Source organism: Microtus ochrogaster, chromosome 15 (assembly GCF_000317375.1).
Source record: "Microtus ochrogaster isolate Prairie Vole_2 chromosome 15, MicOch1.0, whole genome shotgun sequence".
NCBI classification, from domain to species: Eukaryota; Metazoa; Chordata; class Mammalia; order Rodentia; family Cricetidae; genus Microtus; species Microtus ochrogaster.
In genome coordinates this window covers 21982105-21993101 of record NC_022017.1, presented here as the reverse complement: position 1 = coordinate 21993101, position 10997 = coordinate 21982105, and the positions used below count along the sequence as shown (strand labels likewise).

The 10997-nt window shown below is 42.5% G+C and overlaps 1 protein-coding gene and 1 non-coding gene across 8 annotated transcripts in view; one reads left to right on the top strand and one right to left on the bottom strand.

Annotated features, from left to right (window-relative positions):
* The window catches only part of Ppp6r2 (protein phosphatase 6 regulatory subunit 2), a 91954-nt gene that overhangs the window by 48514 nt on the left and 32443 nt on the right, over positions 1-10997 (top strand). For all 7 annotated transcript variants that reach the window (XM_026782486.1, XM_026782485.1, XM_005354355.2 and 4 more), the window contains 2 exons: positions 6784-6921; positions 10556-10621. In XM_026782486.1, the coding sequence (XP_026638287.1) occupies positions 6784-6921; positions 10556-10621 (204 nt within the window). The remainder of the gene's footprint in view (positions 1-6783; positions 6922-10555; positions 10622-10997) is intronic.
* Positions 2161-2264, bottom strand: LOC113456776. The gene has a single exon (XR_003377517.1). It is a non-coding gene; the product is annotated as a U6 spliceosomal RNA (small nuclear RNA).

The window sequence follows — 10997 nt, the reverse complement described above, 5'->3', positions numbered from 1 at the left end:
CCACGGATCATTTTGAATTATAAGTTGGCATTTTCAAAAGCCAAAGATTCAATTAATACATGTCTAACTTCTCAGTCTGTTACTCCTATTTGTACAGCCTTAGTTAATCTTTGTAAAAAGTCACTAAAGGATTCTCTCTGACCCTGTTTAACCCTAATAATATGATTTTATTCTCTTTTCTGGTTCCTGAATTCTGTCCCAAGCATTTAAAGCCCTTGCCTCGCCTGAGCTTCCACCATGTATCGGGAAAGCTGGACCCACAAGCCAGCTGTGCTGCAGGTGTCTGGGGACCCAGAGCAGCTCCGAGACACTACCAGCACATAAGGATCCTACCCAAATGCACTACGGGGAGCCTTGCAATGGCTGGCTGGAGCTACGGGGTACCTGAGCCCCACTTTGGACGCAGGTCGAGAAATACCACGCTAGCTACAAGATAGATCAATTATATTTTTCTTTATTATAAGAGGCAAACTCATCAAACAGGAACGAGAAGTCCAAGCTCATCTGTGTAGTGCAGGAACCACAGACAGAGAGAGAGAGAACCCTGGGCCGCCTGGCATTTTTCTCTGGGTACTTGAAAAGTCATGTCCTAACATGGTCCTACCCCTTAAAGTTCTTTGGCTGACAGAGATTCCCCATCACTATACCTTCAAAGTCTCTCACCTTTGCACTCCTTTTTTTGCTGTTGTTTTTTGTTTGTTTGTTTCTTTGTTTTTCGAGACAGGGTTTCTCTTAGCTTTGAATCCTATTCTGGATCTAGCTCTTGTAGACCAGGCTGGCCTCAAACTCACAGAGATCAACCTGTTTCTACCTGCTGGGATTAAAGGCATGCGCCACCACTACCCAAACTCTGCACTCCTATAAGTAAAAAATAAGTTACATCTTTTCCTACTTAAAAAAGGAAGCGCCAGAGCACAGTTAGAGTTAGCACAGTTAGACCAGAGTCCAACAGTATGAAGCTCAGTGTCAGACTTCTGGGACTCATGATCTTCTGGACTCCAAAGGGCAAGCCATAGCATGCATAATACATCATACAGCCTCAGGCTGCTGCTGTGCTCGGTGGTCATCTTATGGTACCAGCATCTCCAAAATGTTGGGCTCTTTACTGCAGTTGACTACACCTTCATCAATAGCCTCCTTTGGGCTTTCTCAGGCATTTGACCTTGCCACATGATGCTTAAAGCCTTAATGTGTCTCTGATACTCCTTCATGGCTTTAAGCCCAGTTTCAGGGACTGGAGACATGGCTCAGAGATTATGAGCACTGGCTGCTCTTCCAGAGGATCTGGGTTTGGTTCCTAGAACTTACTTGGAGGCTCACAACCATCTATAACCGAGGTCCCAGGGGATCTGACGCCCTCTTCTGGCCTCTATGGAAATTGCAGTCACAGCACTGTGGTGCACAAAAACATGCATATAGAAAACTAAATAATAATAATAATAATAATAATAATAATAATAATAATAATACCACCACCACCTGGGAAAGTCTTACCTGCTAGCACAAGACTCTGTACACTGACCATGAGGAAATATTTCCCAGAACTTTGCCTCAGTCATGATGCTCTTTTTTTTTTTTTTTAAATATGCATTGGTGTTTTTTGCCATGGGTTTTAGGTCCCCTGGACCTGGGGTTACAGACACCTGTGGGTGCTGGGAGTTGATCCCGGGTCCTCTGGGAGAATAGTCAGTGCTCTTAACTGCTGAGCCACCTCTCCAGCCCCTGCTCTTCCCTTAATCACAACTGACTTCTTAGCTCTAGCTAACCAGCACCAATTGTTTCAGTGAAGCAAAGGTTTTGCTTTAGTTAATGGTTATGTTTTTTTATTCTTCAGCTCCATCTGATCAGAACCACAGATTCTTAATATATTTGATAACTCTGATGGAGCTTTTTTTCCATAATTTTAATATTAATGATTTGGGAATTTCACATCATGAGCCCTGATCACACTTCCTAGTTCTCCAAGGCCCACCCCCTACCCTTGTGACACTACTTCCCCCCCCCCCAAAAAAAAGAAAGAAAAAAAAGGTCCAATTTGTGTTGTCCATATACTCACTGGAGTGTGTTCAAACTCCCTGTCCCTTAAAAAAAAGTGAGTCCTTCCCCACCCCCACCGCTGCCAGAAGCCATCAGTTGTGGAGAGCTACCTTTCAGCATCCTAAAAATATGGAATGTTTCACAAATTCACATGTCATGCTTGTGTAGGGGCTATGCTAATCTCTATATCGGTCCAATTTTAGTATATGTGCTACTGAAGCAAGCACCCCCGTTGAATGTTAAAGGAACTCTCAACGCTCCCTCCTAAACTTCACAAGGCAGGCCTCCGTTATTTGCACTGCTCTCAACATTCTCTTTTAAGTTCCCACAAAACAGCTCAAGCTTTGAACACTCCTTGGCTTCTCTCGCCCAAAGTTCTTTCACAGACCTCCCCAAAACACAATCTGGTCTATCAGCAGTGTCCCACAAATCTCATACCAATTTCTGTCTTAGGATTTCTGTTGCTGTGATAAAACACCAAAAGCAGCTAGGGGAAGGAAAGTGGTTATTTCAGCTTATAGTTCCATATCACAGTCCATCACAAAGGAAATCAGGGAGAAGCTGAAGCAGGAGCCTTGGAGGAACACTTCTTACTGTCTTGCACCCTCTTGGATTACTCAATTTTTTTTCTTGTTTTGTTTTTATTATTATATATCTTAGAACCACCTAACTAGAGGTGACACCACCCAGAATGCACTGGGCCCTCCCACCCCTCCCACAATAATCATCAACTAAGAAAATGGTTTATCGGTTTGCCTACAGGCTGATTTTATGGAGGCATTTTCTCATTTGAGGTTCTTACTCTCAAATGACTCTGTGTCAAGTTGAAAAAAAAAAACAAGCAAGAAACTAGCCAGTACAGTATCTGCTTTTGGCTACAAGATAGATTGGCTAAGCCTCTTCTGGTATACTGTTGCTTTTTCCTCATTCTTTATCAGGAGTTACACTAATACATAAACTGTACATTTTGTTGTTTTGGTTTGTTTATATATCCCTGGCTGCCCTGGAACTTTCTGTATAAACCAGGCTGATGTCAAACTTAAATTGCACATTTTTATTTTATTTTTTTTAAAGATTTATTTATTTATTTATACATTATTTTGCCTGTAGGCCAGAAGAGGGCACCAGATCACATTATAGGTGGTTGTGAGCCATCATGTGGTTGCTGGGAATTGAACCTCTGGAAGAGCAGTCAGTGCTCTTAACCGCTGAGCCATCTCTCCAGCCCCACATTTTTATTTTATGATGTTAGAGACTGAACTCAGGGCAAGAGCTGAACCACTAAACTAAATCTCCAGCCTTGTGCTTTGTGGACTGGAGGACTCAGCATTTTCACCGAGTATAATTTCATCCATGTTAAAATAGTCATCCAGGTTGTGTATCAATGATTTGTTTCTTTTTGTTTGTTTTTTATTTTTTGAAACAGGGTTTCACTGTAGCTTTGGACTCTGTCCTAGAACTAGCTCTTGTAGACCAGGCTGGCCTCGAACTCGCAGAGATCCTCCTGCCTCTGCCTCTGCCTCCCAAGTGCTGGGGTTAAAGGTGTGTGCCACCCACCGCCCGGTTGATTTGTTCCTTTTTTTTAAAATTACCACGTAATATTGCATGGTGTGGGTGAACCATAGTTTAACCATTCATGTGTTGGAGGGCATCCACTCTGCTTTCCCTTTTTATTGATGAGAAATAAAACTGCTATTAATTCTGATAATTTATATCTTTTTGTTTTATTTATGTACAAGATCTTATCACTTGTAATTAATGGTGATCTAATTTTTTTAAGTGTATGAGTGTTTTGCTTGCATGTATGTATATGCACCTCATGCATGGAAGTCAGAAGAGGGTGTTGGATCCCCAGGATTAGAGCTATAGACGGTTGTTTTGTTTCTTGGCCTTTTGGCTAAGAGCAAGTGTAGACGGTTGCGAGCTGCCATGTGGATGCTGGGAACTGAACTTGGGTCCTCTGCAAGAGCAAGTGATCTTAACCTTTGAGCCATGTCTCCAGCCCCAAATTACTGACAGTTTTATTTTGTGCTTTATAATTTATATGCCTTTTATTTTTCATGTCTTACTGAATTGACTGGAGCCTTTAGTACAATATTGACTAAAGGTGCTAATTGTGAATTTCTTGTGTTACCTTAGAATAAAAATTTCATGGTTAAGTAAGGTGTTTATTATAAGGTTATTAGGGTTTTAATTTAATTTTTTAAAATTTATTTTTGGTTCTTCAGGACACAGTTTCTCTGTATAACAGCCCTGGCTGTCCTGGAATTCACTTTGTAGACTAGGGTGGTTTTGAGTTTACAGAGATCCACCTGTCTCTGCCTCCCGAGTGCTGGGATTAAGGCGTGTGCCACCACCTCCCGGCTTGACCTAATTTTTAATTTGTTTATTTATTCGTTGAGAATTTCATACATATATAAAGCATTTTTTGATCATATCCACAAGTTCTCTCTCCTGTGTCTCAGGCTGACCTCAGACCCACTACGTATCTGAGGATAACCTTGAACTCCTGACTCCACCATGGATTGTATTATCCATGCTGGAATTATAGGCATGTCCCATTGCATACTGTTTGTGTTGCCTGGAATCAAGCTCAGGGCTACATGCATGCTAGGCAAGTTACTGTACCACCTGATCTATGTCTGCAGCTCTAAAGCTAAGAATCCAGAGATGGCTTAGTGGATGAAGATGCTTTCTGGCAAGCCTAACAATCTGAGTTCAATCCCTGGGAACCATATGATCACCAGATGTGCTGTGGCACACTCATACCCTGCTACATACAATAAATAAATGTAATAAATTTTAAAAAGTTAATCCTAAGGACCTGTTATATCTCAATAGTAGAGTATTGCTTAACATGTACAAGGTCCTGGGTTTAATCATTAACATAGAAACAAACAAATAAAAAGCAAGTTAGGGACATTTTCTTGAGTCCTAGCTTTTTAAAAGTGTATGTAGCCGGGCGATGGTGGTGCACGCCTTTAATCCCAGCACTCCGGAGGCAGAGGCAGGCGGATCTCTGTGAGTTCGAGACCAGCCTGGTCTACAGAGCTAGTTCCAGGACAGGCTCCAAAGCCACAGAGAAACCCTGTCTCGAAAAACCAAAAAAAAAAAGTGTATGTAGTGGCAATGACTGCTGAAAATGAAATGCTCTTCTTATAATGTTAGACCGACTTTACATTCCTGGAATGCACTGAACTTGATTATTGTATGTTTTTCTTTCTTTCTTTTTTTCTTTCTTTCTTTTTTTCTTTCTTTTCTTTTTTTGAGACCAAGTTTCTATGTGTACACTTGGCTGTCCTGGAATTCACTCTGTAGGCTAGGCTATCCTCAATGTTAGAATTCAGAATTCTGCCTGCCTACCTCTGCTTCCTAAGCACTGGTATTAAAGGTGTGCACCACCATGCCTGGCTCTGTTTTTCTTTTCTATTGTTGAGTTTTATGCTATGGTCTATAGTGAAATGACTTTAAATTTCCTATGCTTTTTTGTTTGTTTTTGGTTTTTGAGACATATGTAGCCCTAGCTGTCCTGAAACTCACTCCGTAGACCAGGCTGGCCTCAAATTTATTGAAGTCCACCTGCCTCTGTCTCCTGAGTGCTGGGATTAAAGGCGTGTGCCTCCACACCCAGTATTTCTTTTGATGTTCACCTGGATTCATATTTTTTTCTTGCCAGTTTAGATAATCTTTAAATTTTTTAAGGGGGCTAGAGAGATGGCTTAGGGCTTAAGAGCACTGGTTATTCTTTCAGAGGATCCAGGTTCAAATTCCAGCACCCACATGGTGGCTCAAAACTTTAACTCTAGTCCCAGGAGGTATAGCACTCTCTTCTGGTCTCCACAGACGCTACATAAATATGGTATACACACATTCATGCATGCAAAACCCCTATACATGTAAATAAAAATAAAGATTAAAAATTTTTAAATGTATGTTTTTGTGTGTGCATGTGATGCTGAGGGAGGGGTATACAATGTGCTGTGGTGTATGTATGGAGGTCAGAAGACATATTGTGAAGTCACTTTTCTTTTTCTACCTTTATGTGGTTTAGGGATCAAACTTAGGCTGTCAGGCTGGGCAGCAAGTGCCTTTATCCACTGAGCCCTGAAGTCATTCCCCTTTTGACAGTGTTCCTTATTTATTATGTCTCATGTAGTCCAGGCTGGGCTTGAACTCCCAGAGATCCTCCTGGCTCTGCTTCCCAAGTACTGGAATTGAAGGTGTGTGCCACCACCACTCAGAAAATTTTTTCTCTTTTTGAGATACATACAGATTGATATAAAGCTATTTATGATAACGTCTCATGACAGTTTTACAAATTTACTTCTTTATTGTTATCATTATATGTGTATGATGTAAGACAGGGTGCATACCACAGCATGTAGAGGTGGGAGGACAACATTTGTTTCAGACAGGGTCACTCTATGTAGCTCTGGAGCAATGACTCTCATCTCCCAGCTTAGTTCTTTCGATGCCTTTTGTTTCAGTGGTGACTGTGCATGGTAGCGTGTACTGTTCTCCAAACATGATGTCCAGTTAGAAGCACTGCCAGTTTGCACTTGCATCACTGGTCTCTAGGACTCTTGCCTGTCTTGAGAGGGAATTTTTTCATATAGCCTTTACATGATCTTTCTATCATTTCTTCTCAGTATCATTGAAAGTTAATTATCTTTCTCGTGAAAGTTCTTAAAGGAGTGTTCTTTCCTCTCAGGGGCCTGTTTACTTACCAGGTGTGTTTGACTTCAGGTGATCATGTTTTTGAAGAAGAAGGAGAAGTTTATCAGCCTGATGCTGAAGCACATAGGCACCTCAGCTCTCATGGACCTGCTGCTGCGCCTGGTCAGCTGTGTGGAACCAGTTGGTCTCCGGCAAGAGGTCCTACATGTGAGTACCAGGGACTGCGTGTGAATGTGTGGGAACCTCGTCTCATTCTCCCTGGGAAGGTACACCAGGCCAGGCCACTTGTGTCAGGGAGCATCAGATATCCGTCCCCAAGCTCTTCACTCAGTCTCTCAACATGGCCTGCTTATCTGTACCCTTGTCCTGCTCTAGCCCATTCGGAGGCAAAGAGCAGAGGTGCCTTCTTCCAAAACATGGCCCCTTGCTCTCTCCTGCCCTTTACCTCACCCAGGCACCTACAGGCCTTAGAGGTGTGGGCTCCAGACCCAAGTGCTACTGTGAGGAAAGTACAAGCTGACTGGACTAGCTGAGGCTGGGGTGTGTCTCTTAATATGGAGTGTGAATGCTGCTGTGCTGCTGGGAACGACATTGTAGTAAGTAGTCCCTGAGAAAAGCAGGTGCCCAGCCTACAGGGCAAGCCAAGCAATTGAACCTTTGTTTTCTCACTCTGAGACTCAAGTGTCACTTAGATGGTGCTACTCACTGAGCATGGTGCTACAAGACAGTAATCCCAGCAACAGAGGCAGAGGTAGAATTGTGAGCTCCAGGCTACTAAGGGCTACATGGTATCTTATAATATATAGGTTACCTACCCTGGGTCAATAAAGAAATAAAAGATGTTATAGTTTTTCTTTTTTCTTATTTTATGTTGTTATGTTTTGTTATTTCTTAGAAGCCTGTCATTTTTTTTAACTCTTATTCTTCTGTCATACATTACATCCTGACTGCAGTTTCCCCTGCCTCTACTCCTAGTCCCTCCCCCACCTCCCCTCTCCAAGATCAACTCCTCCTCTTCTTTCCTTTAAAAAAAACAGGACGATGGTGGTGCATGCCTTTAATCCCAGCACTTGGGAGGCAGAGGCAGGCGGATCTCTGTGAGTATGAGGCCAGCCTGGTCTACAGAGCTAGTTCCAAGACAGTGAGGGCTGTTACACAGAGAAACCCTGTCTCGAAAAACAAAACAAACAAACAAACAAAGGGCAGGCTTCCCAGGTATACGCACTAAACATGGCATTACAAGATACAATAAGATTAAGTACAAACCTTATATCATGGCTGGACATGCTATTTCAGGAGGAAAAGGGTCCCAGTCGCAGGCAAAAGAGTCAGAAACACCTCCACTCCCGTTGTTGGGATTCTCACAAGAACACCAAGCTACACAATCATGAGGTATATGCAGAGGACCTAGCTCAGACTCATGCAGGTTCCATATTTGTCACTTCAGGCTCTGTGAACCCCTATGAGCCCTGCTTAGTTGATTCTGTGGGCCATGTTCTCATAGTATTCTTGACCCCTCCTGCTCCTATAACCCTTCCTTTCCTTCTTCTGCAGGGTTCCTCTGGCTCCACCTAGTGTTTTCTGTGGGTCTTGGTAGATACAGATTTTGGGGGGAAGGTAGGGTCAGGAGGAACTGGGAGGAATAGAGCAGGGAAACTGTAATCAGGATACATTGTACAAGAAAAGAATATTTGCAATAAAAGGGAAAGTAATTAAAAGAATAAAATAAAGTGGTGGTTACTCTCACTCTTAAGTATATATCTCATTTCCTTATGGCATAATATTCAGTGAATGCAGCATGTACATTAGCATTGCTAAGTATTTGTTGGGAGCTGATTTAGTAACTTTTTATTTATTATTATTATGTATACTGTATTCTTGTATGTATGCCTGCAGGACAAAAGAGGACACCAGATCTAATTATAGATGGTTGTGAGCCACCATGTGTTGCTGGGAATTGAATTCAGGACCTCATAAAGAGCAACCAGTGCTCTTTATCTCTGAGCCATCTCTCCAACTCCTTAGTTACTTTTCTATTGCTCATTTTTTAAAATATTTATTTATTATATATACAATATTCTGTCTGTGTGTATGCCTGAAGGCCAGAAAAGGGCACCAGACCTCATTACAGATGGTTGTGAGCCACCATGTGGTTGTTGGGAATTGAACACAGGTCCTCTGGAAGAACAGTCAATGCTCTTAACCACTGAGCCATCTATCTCTCCAGTCCTCTATTGCTCATTTAAAACACTGTATTAGTCAGGGTTCTCTAGAGTAACAACTTATAGAATGAATCTCTCTATATAGATATAGAAAGTTGATTTATTAGAATGACTTAACAGACTGTGGTCCAGCTACTCCAACAATGGATGCCTATGAACAGAAGGTCCAAGAATCCAGTAACTGTGCAATCCATGAGGCTGGATGTCTCAGCTGGTCTTCAGTAAATGCTGGAATCCTGAAGAAGTAGGTTCTAATGCTAGTGAAGGAATGGACTTGGTAGGGAGGTGAGAACAAGCAGGCAAACAGAGAAAGCTTCTTTCTTTCATGTCCTTGATGTAGACTTCCAGCAGTAGGCGTGGGGCCCACGGTAGAAGTGTGTCTTCCCACCTCAGATACAGACTAGAAGTGGATCTTCCCACTTCAAACTAAGCAAAATATCTTCACAGGTGTGCCCCAATTTTGGGTTTTAGTTAATGTCACATATAGTCAAGTTGACAACCAAGACTAACCATCACAAACCCTATGACCAAGGCAATTTTTTTCTTTTCTTTCTTTTCTTGTTTGTTTTTATTTATTAAAATTTTTATTGAAGTTTGTTTATCGAAGAGATTGTCTGTGTGTAGTCCTGGATGTCCTAGAACTTGCTCTGTAAACCAGACAGGGATCCACCTGTCTCTGCCTCTTGAGTGCTAGGATTAAGGGCATGCACCACCACACCTGGTGTGATGAAGGCAATTTAAAAGAAAGTATTTAATTTGATTTAGGGTTCTAGAGGGTTAGAGTCCATGATGATGGAGCAAAGAATGGTGGCAGAAATAGCCAGAGCTCACATCTTGAACCATCAGTAGAAGGCAGTGAGAGAGCACACTGGGGATGGCAAGAATCTTTTGAAATCTCAAGCCCACTCCCAATAACACACCTCTTCTAACAAGGCCACACCTCCTAATCCTTTCCAAACAGTTCCACCAACTGGGGACCAAGTATTCAAACATAACATCCTATAGAGGCCATTGTCTTTGAAACTACCACAGAAGACTGCATAGCCTTTTGCCTTTTACCTTTCACTTGTGCTCCTCATTCACATTGTAAAGCATCCCTGTTGGGGCATTTCATCTCTGCATGACGAGTCTGAAGTGCAGAGTACAGATGCACTAGTAGAACCTGTCTGCCAGCTCTGCTGTGGCCTGACATCATTTCACTGGATCTCCATTGCCCTTGACCTTGAACAGTGTTGGCTTCAGCCTTCACAGTGCTCCTACTGACATACCACAATCCTGCCTTCCAGATCCTAGGAAGGTCCTCATGCCACAGGGGGCTGAAATTTGTCTCATTTCACATCAGGCTGGCCTCTGGACTCCATTCTGTTCATTGTGTACTTTAGGTTTCAGAAATGATGTGTCCTGTGCTGTTAAGACAGATGGTCAGTGGCCTGCTCATTTAAACTCTTTGAGCCATTCCCAGGGTTCATAGCATCATTTTGGTTCTTCCTGGGTCTAGGTAGGCATGTCAGAATATCCAGGAGATGGGGACATATGAGTTTCTGCTATACCAAAGGACTTTCTTCCATTTAGTTGGATATGAGCAGATACTGAACTGGACTTATTTTCTCTCTTTTTAGTGGCTTAATGAGGAGAAGATCATCCAGAGACTTGTGGAATTGATCCATCCTCATCAGGATGAAGATGTGAGTGTGGTGCTCACAAAGCCCACCTTCTTTCCTGAGAAGTCCCACACCTGTGCTGCGGGGATACATGCTATTGTGGGAAGGGGCAAAGCACTTTTCTCCTTTGAAGGGGACCATTAGATACTTTCTTTCTCTAATGTCTAGGCAATTTTGTTCTTACTGAAAATAAATACAGGCCAGGCATGGTAGTGTACGCCTTTAGTCCCAGCTCCTGGGAGGCAGAGGTAGGTGAATCTCTGTGAGTTCAAGGCCAGCCTGGTCTACATAGTGAGTTCTAGGACAGCCAGGGCTACTAGTGAGAACTTGCCTCCAAAACAGCTAAAAAATATCTGTATATGGTCTGAGCTCCCAAGGTCCCAATGAGGAGCAGAAGGAG